Consider the following 17084-nt stretch of genomic DNA (forward strand, 5'->3'; position numbering starts at 1 on the left):
TAGATAGATAGATAGATAGATAGAGCACCTCGGCCTGTATGTGAATGTGAATAATAGCCTGCAGCACTGAGTGATCATTAACGCCTGAGCGCGCTGCTGTTAATATGACAGTAATGAGCTCATCTCAGCAATGTCAGGTTAGACGTTTGAGCCCAAGATCAGGCACACACATCCATGTAAAGCGACACTGACCCAGAACGACTCGTGTTAGGGATAAGAGCACAGAGGGACCAGAGGTCAGAAGGATCGGGGCGGAGTCTTGTCACTGTTTCCCGCAGATAAATGATTGCACTTATAATAATTTAAGAATCATTGCCCAGAGCATCCAGTGGGATCAGGAGTCAGGACTCTGCGGAGAGGATTTTATCTGTGCTGTGGATTAAAATGGTAAGATGCGTTTATGATAAAATCCACTCTATAAAAACATACAGAAAATGAATTTAATTTTGAAAGTGTTGTCTCAGGGTCCCGAGGAAAGCGCGCGTTCTCTGCTGGACGCAGCGCTCAGAAACGCGCTGAGCAGCGTCGTGGCCTCTCGAGCCGTGCCTGCAGGAGCTGTGCTCGGTCCCTGTGCTGTAACACACACCTCCCTGTGGGACAGCGTCGCGTTCATCGCCTGCAAGTGCGCCGACAGACGCGCCACTGCCTGCGTGCTCCAGGTAATTTGCGCGCTTGAATATGACTTGACATCACTCTTTGTCACTCTTTTACACGAAAAATAATTTCTGTACTAGGCTATATACAGTGTATAGGACATATACCCTAAGGTCTTGGCTATCTAATGGAATTTCCATTATTATTGCCTATAGGTAAAATATACCGTTCATTCAGCACATGGGAACCTCGTTTTGCATTTGAAAACTTTACCTTTAAACTATTTTATCTAAAATAACAGGTCTTTTTCAAATATTAAAAGCTGTTGTAACCAATAGGCCTATATATATATATAAAAGTACTTTAATAAGTAGAAATTAACAAGTAGAAATAATAGCCTACTTAAATAAGTGTTTTTGGAATAATTACATTTAAAACATATAATAAAAAAAACATATAAAGCACATGACAACTTCCTCTGACCTGACATAAAAAAAGATTAAAATATTACAATCTATTAAAATCTTCCTTTGTTATATAATTGGCTCTTGTCTGAATGTATGTCAGTGCAGTGTTTTCCTAGCTATTATAAAAAATATGATTGTTTTGGATGTGCTTCGGCTGTGTGTAATAAAGCCATTAACAGACAAAAAATAGTCCTTCCTTGAAAATGAATTTCAGCACAGCACTACAACAACCATAATGAAATAACCCTTCACAATATATAATGCTTTACAACAAAATCTGTTAGAGAGACACATATGGCAACTTACCTGTTGAGTAATAAAAATGCTTTTACAACATTTCAAATACGAATATGACGAGATGTGCACGGGCGAGTGAAAACCATCATGTCAGATCTAAAATATAAACACTTATAATAGGCTTACCATAGTAAATCAGAGTAAGACAAAAATATGTTTTGGAAGAAGGATTGATGTATTTACTCATTATTTAAAAAATTGTTAATTTCGAACAAAAATAAGTTACATAGTGTACCTTTAAGTTTTGAACCTGCAAAGTACAAAACCACTGCTAGAGAAAATCAGGATTTTTGTGATTGTAATTTGGAAAGAAAACCTTAAAGTTACTAAGATATTGCCCTTGTGGCCATTTCACCACGTGACAACGATCTACCACATATGCTATTATAAATTATGCAAATAAATTGGATTTAATTTGATGTAAATGCGTGAATTTTCAGATCTAAAGGACATGTTCTTTTGCATTGTTCAGATCGACCCATCAGCGGCCAGCGAATGTCTGCAGATGATTCAGTCGGCTAGGAACGCAGAGGAACAAAATCTAGAGGCATTTATGAAGAACGGACATCTATGTTTCAGAGCCATAAAGGATATTCCTGAAAACACTGAGCTTTTAGCTTGGTATGGGAGAGATCTAGCCAAACTGCTTGGTCTCAGCACAGAGCAAAAGAAAACAAAAGGTATGAATGCATTATATATTTATAGAACTGCATTTTATTGAATGCCGTGTTTGGTTTCAGAATGAATAAGTGTTTTTGAACAAATCGATTAAGTGAATGATTCAGTGACTAATTCCTGAGTGCATCAGTGCTTTTAATGAATCAGTTGAACGAATGATTCAGTGACTCAAAGCTACTTGTTTAATTTCTGAGTATATCAGAGTAATTGAAAGAAATGGTTAAATGAACGATTCAATGACTTGTCACAACCTACTATTAATTCCTAAATGTTTCATTGAAATGAATGTAAATTGACTTTTTATCTGTCTTTCTCTTTTTAAGGTTTCATTTGCTCTGAATGCAAACAGAGCTTTCTCTTTGAGTTCCCTTTATCGGCACACCAGAGATTTTTCTGCACGGAGAAACCTACATGCTTTTCGCAGAAACTCACCATCCCAGAAATTCATCCACTGAGTAGCAAACCTACCACAGACTTCCACAACTTAGCCCGAGAGCTGGAGAACTGCAAAAAAAATCGATCCGCAGATGCAAAGAGCAGTAAAAGAAGACGTTCTCTTGAATCAGACACAGATGAGAGTGATGGCGAACCGTCATCTTTTGACAGCCATGGAGATGAAAAGGTATCCGTGAAAAGGTTTTGTGTTGATGGAGTGAATAGACATTCCTGGTCGTCTGCCAGCAAAAAGTCTTTCAGCGAGGGACGAAATTGTAACCCTAACCCTAACCCTCCACAAAGCCATGACAACAGCACGACAGACCCAGACAGGCAGGATTTAAAACCTATGACAATAGCGACCAAGCCTGTATTCTCCACTAGAGGTTCGTGTGATGTTCCAGGTGACAAGAACAGGAAGAGCGCATTCACGCGACCTCCACGCATCACACCACTTATCCCACTGATGCCAGCCAGTCTTTCCATCTACACCACCCCTAACCGGACAGCTATCCTCCCCAGATTTATACCACTCAACCTCCAGGGCTCTGCTTTGCTATATAAGGACCTTCCCAAACAGTTTTCTCTTCCTCCCAGCGCAAACCTTTGGCCCAAGACCTCCCGGCTGCAGCAACCTTTGCAGACGCTAGTGCCTCCCTCTCTATCTTCTCTTGGTCTACCTCCGCAAAACTGGTGTGCTAAATGTAACATTTCTTTCCATATGACATCAGACCTGGTGCAACACATGAGGTCCCACCACAAGAGGGCGATGACGGATGAGAAGCAGCCGAGGCACAAGGACGAGAGGCTGAAGTGTCCGATATGCAAGGAAGCGTTCAGAGAGCGTCATCACCTGTCACGTCACATGACCGCTCATGCATAAGTTCGTGCAAAAAAAAAAAAGAAGTTCTGTTCCTCCTACCAAAATAAGCATTGCTTTTAAATATTTTTCAAAAATATATATTAAATATCAACCTCAAATTGAAATGTAATTCTCATTAAGTGTGAAGCATTGTTTTATATTTTAGCATTGGTCAATGCCATCATCAGGGATTAGGGAATGTGAATGAGGTCCACTAGGTCCTCTGAGTGTAGTCTACTCATTTTGTTCTAGGCCTAATGAATTTCAGTGAAAACTTCAGTACTTACCCAGGGGCATCACTCACTAAACATTACGACTTATATTTACACCCAGACAGCAACATAGTGTCGGCCCAGATCCAGGCCACATCTGGATTCAACATGCACCAGATGTGGGCCAGATCCAGGCTGACCTTCTGCTGCAGAGGAACAAGCGCGCAGTATCTTTAGAATTTGGTATTTGAACTTCTGTTTTTGCAGTAGCTCTGTATATTCGCTGTCGAAGAGTAATTAGCAGGTGAAGTGGATTTATTTATTGTAGAGTTCATGAAAGTTGTCATGAGCATTGTAGTAGAAGATCGAACGAGCGGTTCATTCATAAATCCGTAAGATCTTACCTTCAAGCTGTGGAAATACAAACTGGAAGACAGAACACAACGAGCGCAGTGCTGAAAAGGGGCGGGGCTACATAAGGTCTTATTATTAGATTTGATAGTTTTTTTAAATGTATGATAAACTTTTATAAAATCCGGCAAAATTGAGCGACTATCTGGTAAATAATAAAATCCTATTTATAATAACACTGTATTTTACATTTCATGCCCCTTTGTGTTGTAAACTGATTTATTTAGTAGAAGCTGCTAAATAAATGCCATTTGAAAGCATCAATGGTACAAATTCATGCTGTCCAGAAACATTCCAATGTCATCACTGTTTTATTGTACTTGTAAATAAAATGTTTTGCTTTTTGCAAATATTTGTTTCATATAACAGCATTAAACTTGAAATTCTTTGTGAAAGAATCCTAAAAGGCACTAACAGATTCTTTCGTTGAATTCGTGTATTTAAATGGTTTAAAGTTTTTCTAAATTGGCTTCCAGAAGTTGTTGCAGCAATAGTGCTGGACACTAGGTGGTGCACGAGTACTTGTTTACTTGCTATCCATCTCTACAGTAACAAACGAATAATGCTTATGCATACAAAAACTAAAAAGAAATTAGATAAAAATAATAATAATAATAAAAATGCTGTATGAATGAAGTGTGAAAAAGAGACCACACAAGAATCAGCTTAATTCATTGATCCTTTATAGGGAAACATGTACACTGATCACATTAAACTGTAATACACACAAAAATAGATTTTAATATTGTAACAAATATGTTCACAAACTATTAATACCACTTACCACAAACAAACAAAAACAATGTAATAGAACAGGTCAGCCAGCGACATGCTCTTAATTCACCCAGGAGATCTATAGCGTATAGCAACACATTTCATTAAGGTACTTGAGGTAAATGAGATGAATATGTTTCCTTTAGCATAGTGTTACTGTTACAATGAGAATCCAGCCTCAATTTCAGCGATGAAACCACAGAAAAGTGTAATGAATATAAAAGTCCTTCAAAGTCTTCAGTGCCATCAGTCCGTGTGTAAGGACACGATCCCAAATTCACCGTTCACATTCTACTAAGGGACGACCTAGAGGAATGAGAAACAAAAGCCAAATGAAATTGAGCCTTCACACACACTAGTGGCAGATCATTGTTATTTAAAAATGACAACTGAATGTCTGGAACAAGGGTTTTTGGAAAAGAGTTCAGACCTGAGCGAACGGCGAGTGTCCCTCTCCAGGTTGTTTTCAGGACCTTCACTCTCGTACGAAGCTAGCTGGAGCTCTGTAACGCAACAAAAATACAATCATTACGCAAACCCAAATAATTCACACAGATCTGCTTTATGCACAAACATATTTATTAAAGTAGTATGACGTTATTGTAATATTTGCATACTGAATGGTAATTGGTCCTTTTTCTTGTATTTATTTGCATACTGGTGTGTGATTGTCAAACCACCTACAGCCATTTCACTATCTAGTTCTCTTAAAGGTGCAGTACGTGATTCCTGAAAAACTGTTGATATTTAAAATCATCCCAAACAAACACACCCCTACCCTAAAATGAACAAAATGGAAGTCTCTTTATCATAGCTAAAGCGAAGAAAGATAATGCTTCGCAAAAAATAAAGCAAAGATGACGATATAGAACACAAGTGTATATACAAGCAAGAGTTTGTTGTTAGTTGCCAGTAGCACAGCAGCTCCTGACAAAAACACACACACAAAAAAAGACACGTGTTACTATAACTAACATTACAACAACAGCATATCTTGGTTCTGTGGAAAAGCAAAAACCAATGTTACTCTGGTATGAAGCAGAAACAACAACTTTTTTTCAAATCTCCCTCTTGCTCTCTCTCTCCTCCCCATCATGAGTGGACACGCCCCCCCACTGCTGACTGGCTCTCTCTCCTCACCCATTATGAGTGGACACGCCGCCCCCTACTGCTGATTGGCTCAATAGGGACTTTAAGCAACAGCCTCTGGTGGAACGGCAACGGCATTCTGGCGTTGTATTGCGCATGCGTGAATTTAACTGCTACTTTGCGACATTCTAATGTAACGGTCTACTACGGGAGAACAGCTGATTTGCCGGAGTCGCTACAACGTGAGAGATTAGGTAAATAAATGTTATGTTTTATGGCATATGACATTGTAATTGCATCAGATTATGATTGTACCACTAGTCTTTTATATAATGTGTTAAAATGTTTTAAACTTAAGCTAATTTTAACGATTGATTAATAAATGAATTAATGGCGCGTTGCGCTGTCCTGTTTACGGTTGCTTAGGGATTTTTTACGTTCTTGGCTACGGCGGTGTGACAGCATACTTCCGGTTGCCGTAGCCGTTCCATTCGCAGCTGTTGCTTAAAGTCCCTACTATCTCCTCCCCATCATGAGTGGACACGCCCCCTACTGCTGATTGGCTCTCTCCTCCCCCATCATAGTTAGACACACCACCTACTGCTGATTGGCTCTCTCCTCCCCCATCATGAGTGGACATGCCCCCTACTGCTGATTGGCTCTCTCCTCCCCCATCATGAGTGGACATGCCCCCTACTGCTGATTGGCTCTCTCCTCCCCCATCATAGGTGGACTTGCCCCCTACTGCTGATTGGCTCACTCTCTCCTCCCCCATCATGAGTGGACACACCACCTACTGCTGATTGGCTCTCTCCTCCCCCATCATAGGTGGACTTGCCCCCTACTGCTGATTGGCTCTCTCCTCCCCCATCATAGGTGGACTTGCCCCCTACTGCTGATTGGCTCTCTCCTCCCCCATCATGAGTGGACATGCCCCCTACTGCTGATTGGCTCACTCTCTCCTCCCCCATCATAGGTGGACACACCACCTACTGCTGATTGGCTCTCTCCTCCCCCATCATGAGTGGACATGCCCCCTACTGCTGATTGGCTCACTCTCTCCTCCCCCATCATAGGTGGACACACCACCTACTGCTGATTGGCTACAAGTGTGTTGTGCTGCCCAATCCACTTTCAACAGTGTTTCTCAGAAATCACTTACTGCACCTTTAAGTGTAAGTAGGAAAGAGTGACTGCTCACCATCTTCATTGAACACTTGTGCGCTGATGAGATACTGCAGGGTTTTCCTGTCCCTCTCAAAAGGACAGACCACCTGCCTCCAGGACAGAAACTCGCTCACTTGCTTGGCCAACTCCCAAAATTTCTGTAAAATGAGTAAAGGGATATTTTATTATTAAAGCAACAAGGTTACAACTGATACAGTATTAGCATTACATGCCAACTTGCCTCAAAATTTATCTGGCCATTAGGTAATCTATTGACACAGCCTTCATTGAGGAAGTGGATATCCTTTATGAACAAGCTGAAGAATGGAATAACAATCTAAAAGACAAGAAATTCTCATTTAATTAAAATGTAATAAAATGTAAGGTCTGCATGAAAATGTGAATTTAAAACACAAAATTACCATTTCTTGGCTTGTGTGTGCTGTACTACACCTCTGAGTTGCTCCACGCAGGGCAGTCCGGTAGCTGTAGAAGTTGCTAGATGGGTCCATTTGGTGCTAAAACAACAAAACAAACAGTAAAATGAACATGTACATAACAAAAATCTGTATAGTTTAAAGCCCAAACGTCTGAGACCACTTTTGAAAAGGCTTACATTTTTCTAATAGAATTCAAATTACACAGTCATTGTGACAAACTTACTCATTAGATTAGTGACCAAGAAAGAGTGCAGTTTATGCCTTTTTCTGGGGTCTACTATAAAATGAATTTCATGCTTGAATGTAAAAAAAAAAAAAAAACATGATTTTTCACATATTTAACATTGTTGCAGTAACGCTCTGTTTAGTACCGGTCTCTATAGGGGCTTTCGCACCGGAGGAACCTTTTCATAGTTCCTAGAACCCGGATTTTGGCGTGTTGGCACCGCAGGAACTAGGAACGATTTTAGTTCCAGGAACTCTATTTGGAGGAACTAATTGAGCTCTAAACCAGCACTACAGGAACTATCCGTGACGTTAGTGTTTAAAAGGCTGTGTAAACACACATGTATATTTACTCCACAAACTAATTCTATGAACATGGAACAGTGACAGATGGGCCTCTCAACCTTTACGCTGAGGAGAAAATCCCAACGCAACTTTGAGGGGACCAAGCCAAACATGATTAACTTATGCATTTCTCCTCAGCTAGCAACACTTGACATCAACCACACGGCATACGCCAATAACTTATTACTGGGAATTATTTAAATGAGGAATATTGTGACGCGTTCATTCCCGGAAGAAAATTCAAGACTACAATGGAGGCGTTCAGAAACTGTGCACTGATATAGAGAAGAACTCGCTTTGGAGTGACTTTGTGTTTGTAACTTTGCAGACCTTTTTCATGCTCAAACAGCAACATTACACACTAAAGAAAGATGAACATGTAAAAAAGTATAACAGGTCCTCTTTAAATACATCTTATTCTTTTGTTTAAAAAAAACTGCCAACATCTCAAATGTTGAATATTTCTAGGTTAAATTAGATGGTCTCAGACTATTGGGATTTTTCCCTCTTCCTCATAGCAGCTTCCTTACCACCAGGATGTCAAACTTGTCTGTGTTGACTTTATTCCAGGTTTTCTTCAGTCTGGATACAGGGTTCATGTTCATCCCAGCTACACAGTAAAACATTGTTAATAATGTAAAATCACTTCAATGTAAATAGTGAAATAAATTAATGAATAACAATATAACTCAATGTATGTACTCACTAATGATGGCCATTAATGAGTTGAAGTTGCCGATGTTGAAGCATTCCTGTGCCACATCTATGAAGAACTCCAGCACTCTTGCTCTGTGTTTCTTCTTCACCGGCTGAAAACGAACCAGCAGAGGGCAGCATATTGTCAAAGATTGTCAACCACAGAAATCAACTACATAACGCAGTGCTTCTCAACTGGTTTTGCTTGAGAATGCAGATTTGGCATTGGAATTAAAGTAGCAATCCAATACAATTGGATCATTCAAAAGAAACTAAATGAACTGCACAGGCTCAAGATATGCAGAATTATGAATGTGACAGTTGTTGCACAACCTTTGACGTCAACATCAAAAGATAAGATTTTCGCCTACTAGTGTGCTCACCATGCAAATTTCTGTGGCTATCAGGTAGGTCAGTCTGTTGAACCATTCAACATAAGCCTCCAGGTTACCTGTTTTTCTTTTGCTGAAGAAACTCTGAAGAATAAAAGTTCAAAAGTGTCATTGAAAGTAATCAAGTATCCTTATCTGTGGCCATTTTACATCTTTACTTTAAGTAATCTTTAAAAGGTTAGTTCACCCAAAAAAGAAAATTCTGTCATTAATTACTCCCCTTCATGTCGTTCCAAACCAGTAAGACTTTCGTTCAACTTCAGAACACAAATGAAGACATTTTTGATGAAATTGAGATTTCTGTCCCTCCATAGACAGCTACGCAACTACCACTTCAACGCTTCAAAAAGTTCATAAAGAGATCGTAAAACTAATCCATATGAATTGAGGGGTTTAATCCATATTAATTAACACGAGAATGAACCTCATTGGTTCTTGCGGAAGCTCAAACTTGCTGCGTAACACGAGAATGAACCTCACATGGATTCATTTTATGATCTCTTCATGAACTTTTTGAAGCGTCAAAGTGGTAGTTGTGTAGACTGTCAATGGAGGGAAATCTCTCAGATTTCATCAAAAATATCTTCATTTGAGTTCCCAAGATGAACGAAGGTCTTACGGGCTTGGAACAACGTAAGTGTAAGTAAATGATGACAGAATTTTCATTTTTGCACGAACTAACCCTTAAACTACAGATGTGTGACGGGCTTACCTTATGGTTGTCTGAGGGCCTTTTCTGAGCAAACGCTCGAACGAATTCTTCAGGGCCAATAAAGCTGAGTCTCTCCTACATATGAAAAACATGAGAGCAGCTTGAAGACTGAATCCATAAAGTACAGAAACTGATATTACATGCGGATATCATAAAACATCAATACTGACAGCCAATCAGCTTGAAGCTTACTGCCACTCACCATCTCGATGTGTGTCAGCTGTTGGGCGAAAATGAAAGGGTCATCGCACAGGTTCAAAACGCACTCGTCTCTGCGTACTAACTGCTGCTTGGACTTCAGGGCGACCGGTCGGTCCATGGCGGCGGCGGCGCTGGATGTCGCCAGTGACTCTTCGTACTGTCCGAGGGTGGTCAGCTTGCGTAAGAGGCGCTGGATGAGTCTCTGCATGGCCCTCCGTGAGAGCTAGTCAAAAACAACAGAACAGTTTCCAACGTCAGCACTAAAATACCCATTCATATCTGTAGCCAAAAATAACATTTGGGAACTGTAAGCCGTGCTGTTGATGTCACAGCTTGTGCAAAAAGGAAATACGAGCCAAACGACGTACATGCAAATCCAATAATACGCAAACGCATTTGCATTTGGCTCCAAACTCAGGTCATGCTGTTATCCAATATATTTATATATTCATACAAAAGCCATTTAGAATTTAGTCAGACTTCATTAAAAATTCAGTTCAGTTGACAGAAACAATAACATGATGCAATCCTGATTTCTGCTAGATCATCACTATTATGACATCATCTCGACTGACCTCGTCTCCGAAGGCGAGGCGGTGGGTTATCTCTTTGAGGCTGCGCATCATGCGCTCATCCCTGAAGTCGTACGGAAAGGTCTCGGTCCATTCTGTGAGAAGCTGCACGATTTTCGGTGCCATTTCCCGAATTCTTTTCTGTTGAGTAAAGCACTGAATCATCTACAGTCTGCAGGTAATAGCTACTAAACACTCATCAATAATGATGAAGCGTGGTTTATTTTAGTAAAGTGCACATGCACAGGTGTGTATGTCACAGTAGGGTTGGGTGGCGTGATGGTGTATATATAGCATGCAACAGTAGAAAGAAACAAGTTAATTAGTAGAGATTCTGCTTACAATTTATACTATGGTGTATCCATGGAGTAATTAGATTTGTGTATATACGTACACACACATATACATAAGTTTGAGGACTACATGAGGAGAGCCTGTTTTCTTCATGCAACGATTAATTCAAGGTTATGCTATATGCTGAATTGAAAATCAGAACTGAAGGAATTTGCTACGAACCAGTGATGGAGATATGATTATAGTTTATATTAATATTTTAAATGAGACTATTTTTATATTTTCTTTTAATTTTAGTTACAGTTTCAGTAATTTTGAGTGTGTTTGTCTTTTTTACAAGTTTATGTTTAAAAAAACAACAAAAAGTCAATATAGTAGAGCTGCATGATTCTGGATAAATTGAGAATCATTCAATTCATTTTTCCAAGATTCTGAACAGACAAACTAAACAAAGTAAGCAATTTACTAGAGTTTTTTTTTTTTTAACCAAATTTACTTCCTGCACCATTTAAAAATATTGAATTTTAAGATTTTTATTTTTTTTTCCTTCAAATCGGTTTGAATGAATGATTCAAATCACTCAAAGACTTCACTTGTTTCATTACTGGATGAATGATTCAATGACAAATAAATTTTTAACAGTCACTTGTCGCCACCTACTGGTGTAACAATATAATGATACAATCTTTATTTGAAGCATCAAGTCACTTTTTAAAAGGCGATTTTTTTTTATCACTACCATATATATCAGTGTTTATATCTTAGAACTATAAACTTTTATCCCAGCGCTTCTGAGATAATATGAATTATTGTAACACAGAAACAATGAAACTGTTGAAAAGACTTTTTGTTAAGTGGTTTCATACATAACTGCTCTCTCTGGATCAGCGGCAGGGCAAACACAGATCTGAATGTTTTCTGTGATTTTACTTGTCAAAGGTTTAATAGACGCAGGCAAATCGTTGTCATTGGGAATAAGATCGTGTGGGTGTTTGATATGAGATCACAATCTTTTAACGATAGTGCAGCTCTACTATAGTTTTCATACATTTTTGTTTTAGTTAGTTATTTTAGTACATCAGTTTAAGCTAAATGAAAATGAGAAATGTTGCCTTTGCAACTACCTGAAAACAGTTATTTTAAAAATATATTTGATCAAGCAACAAAAACTTCTTTAGTTTTAGATTCAGTTAACTATAATAACCCTACTATGAACCCAAAGATGCACACCCCTAATGGGATTGATTTAGTTATGAAGCGTTGTGTCGCTCCTCGTGTCTGTAGATGTGGTGTTTGCTTTCAATTTGGCATATTAATATAGAACTGATTCATGAATTGTCACACAGGTGTGTTTATTATCAGCTATATTAAACATGGTTTAAATGTGGCTGTAATCATTTTTATTATGTGTGACTCTTTTGATAAATGTGGCTGTAATCATTTTTATTATGTGTGACTCTTTTGAATTTTTTGTTTAATTGTTACATAATGTGCAGCCGTTTTTGCACTGATGCCAGACTTATTCATTTGTTATGAATAGTATTATCTTTTGGTCCATCAAGTACCTTTCACTTGTGAAGTTTGTTTAATTCACTGGATTGTCCAAAACCAGACATTACCACATGGTTATGCAATACATCAGAGTTGCATTTTCAGCCAAGATAAGAATATTGTGATGTAAAAATACTCATGTGGTGATATAACATCTTAGTCATACTGTCCACTCCTAAAATTACAGCACGTACCTTATCCGTCTGTGGGTCGCCCACCCTGTGATGGTCCACACAGAGGTAACAAACACGAGACATGAGCTCAAACGGATGCAGGAAGAGACGGGAGCTTAGTAGGAAGGTAAAAATGTATGATCTCTGAAACAAGAAGATCTCAAGCGTCAATCAAATTTGACATTTACTGTGCAAGGAGAGATTATAATAATTATCGTAGGAAAGTATAAAGGCTGTGTATACTTACGTCAGGGTAATAGTCCACAGTAGGGACCAAGAGCTGTATCAGGGCTTCCAGAGAGCCAGACACAAGCTTATTATCACGATAGTGCAAACCCCCATAGTTCTCCTCCACAGGCTGCCTGTGACTGTAAGCAGTGCTAGGGTTGAATTTGCTTGAATATGGAGTTGTCTGTGGCATGTTGGACCTGTGGATGAAAACAGTCAGTTAGAAAGTTGCAATCTCTCTCTGAAAGGTGTGAAATGAACACCCACCACCAGATGAATGCTGGAACATGCAAGCAGTTTATATATTAGCTTATATACACCAACACAATGATTCATACATTGTTTAGGGCAGCATTTAAAAACAACATGACCACCTGTAATGGGAAAACTACTCAGCTTTAGATAAAAGTTGATGTATTACACGTATTTACAATATTGTGAGGGTACAAAGTTGTTGTTGGATGGTCTGGAAGCTTGTTTCCACCACAGAATGAAAAAAAAAGTTCTAACTTTTCTTCTCAGAATTGCGAGGTTATACATCAAATCAGCTCTGAGGAAAAAGACAGGATTGTGAGATAAAGTTGCAATTCTGACTTATTTTTTTTAAACATTCTCTTTATTGCTTTGTGAAGAGTGGAACGCAACTCATTGCTAATCTTCCCACCTTACATTACATTGTTAATGTATAGTAAACACAGCTCGCTCCCAAAAACAGAAAAAAGGGTATCGCAGGTGCTGTGATGTATACAACAGCTTTGTTACTGAAGGATTAAATCTTGGATGGAAACCGTAAAATGTCACTGTTGAAATAAATCAATCTAATGTTCCCATTATGGCACTGAACTTATAAACTTGCAATGAAGGATCAAGCTCATATATCGCAATTTTGACTTTTTCCTCGCAATCCAGAGGTTAGATAAATGGATAAGAATTGCAGAATATAAACTCAGAATTACAAGAAAAAAGTCAGAATTGTGAGAAAAAGTTGCAATTAACTTCTGTAGCGAAAGCAAGCTAACATTTGCTTGGTCAACATAAGTCAAAACCGATTTTGGGCCCAATTCTCCCCTTCCGACAATCCTAGGTAAAGTCCAGATTATCTTGATGTTCCTATCTTGATGTTTTCTGTGGTGTGATCATGTGTTTTAAGAGTGATTGAATCATTGCACCGGGCAGCACTGATCTAAGATCGTAAATAGCCTATCCAACATGTTGAATATTAACGATCAGAAATCCTGTTGTGTGGGGGAAACACTCAGTATTGGCGTGCTGTCTGTGGAGCTAGTGTTTACATGACACCGTTTCCAACTAACTTTTTATTCGTTTTGGCCGTTCGTTTACATGACAACGGAGTTTTGAGTGCCTGAAAATGCAAACTTTTGAAAACGGTTTCAAAGTACAAGTTTTTGAAAACGTTCTCCGTGTAAACAACATAACGTCACGCACATGCGTATTACGTGTTCAGTCTATAGTGTTTCATCGCCATCTAATGGCCTGGCAGGCAGCAGAATACAGCGTTTTTAGTCATTTCTGTGGATTCCTGTGAATGGGGATCGTTTTGACAATGTTGTCGTCTGTACGCGGAAAACTCAAAGGAAAAAACGTCTCCGTTTTAAGCATATTGTTGTTGTGTAAACGTACCCTGAAACGCGCTTCGAATGAGCGTACACAAATCTTCTCACAGCGTGTGCTTCTTTACGTCTTGCCCTCGAATGTTTAAATTGGCAAGTTTTAAAATGAGTAGTTTAAAGTAAGCAACGTGTGCTGTTCAGGTGTCACCTGACAGCACTCACATTGAACAAAGTTTAGGGGAAGCCAGAATGCATATCCATCGACAGAAACATACATTAGCCTAACTGTCTGTTTTATTTATTTTCAACAAACCATATAGATGCGTTTGCATCATCAGATTTGAGATGAACCGCGGTGCAAGTGCGTGCCGAACGGTACGGTTTGATATTTTACCGAGAACAGTTACACACCCCTAACAAAAACGTCACTAAAAGTTATAAAAGTGCCCCAGATATTTACAATGTGAAAATTTAAATAAAAAAAATCCATTTGTTTCACAAATCTATTGTAGGCCTACAAAAAAAAATCTGTGATATTTCAATTTATTTTATATATTTGAATTTGGAGAAAACAAACTAACTAACAAAACACAAAAAGCCATTTACCAGCCACAAGGGATGGTGGTTAAAAAAAAAAAAAAAGCAATTTCTCAACATACTCTGCAAACTGTAGAGCTCCAGGTGTACTCTTAACTCTAAACACTGTTATTGGATTAAGGAAGAGACCTGTGGTCAAGCAGGTTTAATGGCAGGAGTCTTTTCTTGAACCACTGATCTCCTTATTGAGGTCAACATCTACAACGCATCCTATATGACAGGCTGACAGGTTAGAAAACACTACAGAAGGAAGAAGTGTTTGTTCATTTATAAGATAAAACAATACAGACATGCTTGTGAATAAAATAAATCGTCCTAAATTCTAAACCTACCCAAAAATCCCTCATTTGACTGATATCTCTATGACAACAGTGACTCACTGACCAACCATGTTGCGTGTGAATCTTCCCTGTTGAACGAGTCTCGTGCTTTTCCTTGTTGCTTATTCATCAATCATTAAAAGGTTAGTTCACCCAAAAATTACAATTCTGTCATAATTTACTCATCCTCATGCTGTTCCAAACCTGTGTGACTTTGGTGTCTCAAATGGAAGAGTGAACGAGATGTTAGGCAGAATGACAGAGTCAGTCACCATTGACTTTAAATGTATTTAAAAAGATAAAACGGATAGTTCACCCAAAAATGAAAACTTAATCACCCCGAAGTTGTTCCAAACCTGTATGAGTTTCTTCTGCTGAATACAAAAGAAGATGTTTCGATGAATGTTGGTAACCAGACAGTTTGATGGTAGCCTTTGATAGTATTTTTTCTTCCCTAATCCCTACTGTGGAAGTGAATGGGTGCTGTCAACTGTCTGGTTACTAACATTCTTCGAAATATCTTCTTTTGGGTTCAACAAGGTTTGGAACAACATGAGGAGGAAGAAGTAATTCGATTTTTGAATGAAATACTCCTTTAAATGTGACACTTCCCAAGAGAAGCATAGAAACAACGTTATTGCAACAGCTTCTCTGAAACAGGTCACATTCATTGATAGAACTGAAAAAACGGGACATCAGAAACACACAAAATACACAGTTCATGAAAACAGGAGAAAGGAGATGGTAAACAACAGACGGGCAGTAGTCAGTGTAATTACACGAATCTGCCCTTCACTAACTAACTTAGCACTGACTGACTCATCAGACCAGACTGAAAACCACAGATGGACTGTGTGTGTAGTCACTCTTACACATGTATGAACAACACAAGTGAAACGAAAACAAGTTCAAACAGACCCATTAGAAGAGAAAAAACTCCTGACATCTGAAAAGTGTTATTAGGGAACAGAATTAAATATGAACAAGTAAGTTAAACTCAGCGAACTGAAGACTCGGTTTTAGAACGATACGTGTATTGTTTAATTGCACACATTCAGTAAGTAAATAAAGCAAGAGTTATTAACCAAACAATGGCAGCCTGACACAGTCGTTTTAAAAGTTTTTGAAATACAGTGATTTGCAGAACGCTGTAAACTCACCACACAATTAAAAAGGTAAATATAAAAGAATGTTGGCGATAGAGATATCCAGGGAAGTCCAACAAAAAGCCTCCAAAACGCGTGCACACCCCAGATCAAGTTTGCTTTCTTCCAATGAAAGGTCGCAGATTAAGGTCTTCTTATCTTTCTTTTGCGAGCGATACAGATAATCACTTCGTTGTTAACGTAGCGCAAACCAATGCTTCGTGATGATCGATGGTCTCCATTGTTTTACTAATAATCCAGATTGCGAACATGCGAAACTAATATCGAATTCCTGTTACACCGAGAGCATTAAGAAGGAAAACCGGAAAATGCGGTCTCGCCCACAAGGAAAGACTAGCCAATCAGAAGCAGGAAGCAGCAAATTGAAATTTCCGAGTGATCTTATTGGCCAGGACGATGTCCGTCAACTTCATAGACGCGCTCAAACCACTAGTTGGTTGTTTTGAAGGTTCAAGTTTGCAACGACTGTCTACACACCCTTCTCTTGTTTTTATTTTCAAAAATGCATATTTGTTCATTTTGGCTCTGTGAATGGCTATAAACTACGTACAGCGTATAATTATATAATTTAGAGCATAAACTAAGCCAAATGATATTCAAACGTATGGCTGAAGT

The 17084-nt window shown here is 38.7% G+C and overlaps 2 protein-coding genes across 2 annotated transcripts; one reads left to right on the top strand and one right to left on the bottom strand.

Moving 5' to 3' along the window:
- The first annotated feature begins 317 nt into the window (after positions 1–317).
- prdm8a (PR/SET domain 8a) lies at positions 318–4303 on the top strand. Its single transcript, XM_084105450.1, has 4 exons — positions 318–387; positions 465–659; positions 1831–2038; positions 2360–4303. Exons 1-4 carry the CDS (start codon positions 385–387, stop codon positions 3352–3354), a joined length of 1401 nt encoding a protein of 466 aa, XP_083961576.1. The 5' UTR covers positions 318–384; the 3' UTR covers positions 3355–4303.
- A 319-nt stretch (positions 4304–4622) lies between these two features.
- Positions 4623–16765, bottom strand: rasgef1bb (RasGEF domain family, member 1Bb). Its single transcript, XM_084104692.1, has 14 exons — positions 16464–16765; positions 12835–13015; positions 12609–12731; positions 10573–10710; positions 9999–10220; positions 9797–9871; positions 9076–9168; positions 8703–8805; positions 8527–8606; positions 7409–7504; positions 7228–7323; positions 7021–7144; positions 5161–5233; positions 4623–5036 (listed from the first exon to the last, which is right to left on the bottom strand). The coding sequence occupies exons 2-14, from the start codon at positions 13006–13008 to the stop codon at positions 5015–5017; spliced, it is 1419 nt and encodes a 472-aa protein (XP_083960818.1). The 5' UTR covers positions 13009–13015; positions 16464–16765; the 3' UTR covers positions 4623–5014.
- Positions 16766–17084: the final 319 nt, after the last annotated feature.

This window comes from Abramis brama, assembly GCF_963993115.1.
Source record: "Abramis brama genome assembly, chromosome: 25".
Lineage (NCBI taxonomy): Eukaryota > Metazoa > Chordata > Actinopteri > Cypriniformes > Leuciscidae > Abramis > Abramis brama.

What these genes read in the sequence shown, in the direction of transcription:
- rasgef1bb (XM_084104692.1), bottom strand. Translation starts at nt 13,008, where the DNA reads ATGCCACAGACAACTCCATATTCAAGCAAATTCAACCCTAGCACTGCT. An exon ending in GGCCCTCAGACAACCATAAG is followed by an intron (nt 9,169 to 9,796) that starts GTAAGCCCGTCA and finishes TTTATTCTTCAG; the next exon opens with AGTTTCTTCAGCAAAAGAAA. An exon ending in CACACACAAGCCAAGAAATG is followed by an intron (nt 7,324 to 7,408) that starts GTAATTTTGTGT and finishes CTTGTCTTTTAG; the next exon opens with ATTGTTATTCCATTCTTCAG.
- prdm8a (XM_084105450.1), top strand. An exon ending in CCACTGCCTGCGTGCTCCAG is followed by an intron (nt 660 to 1,830) that starts GTAATTTGCGCG and finishes TGCATTGTTCAG; the next exon opens with ATCGACCCATCAGCGGCCAG. An exon ending in AGAGCAAAAGAAAACAAAAG is followed by an intron (nt 2,039 to 2,359) that starts GTATGAATGCAT and finishes TCTCTTTTTAAG; the next exon opens with GTTTCATTTGCTCTGAATGC.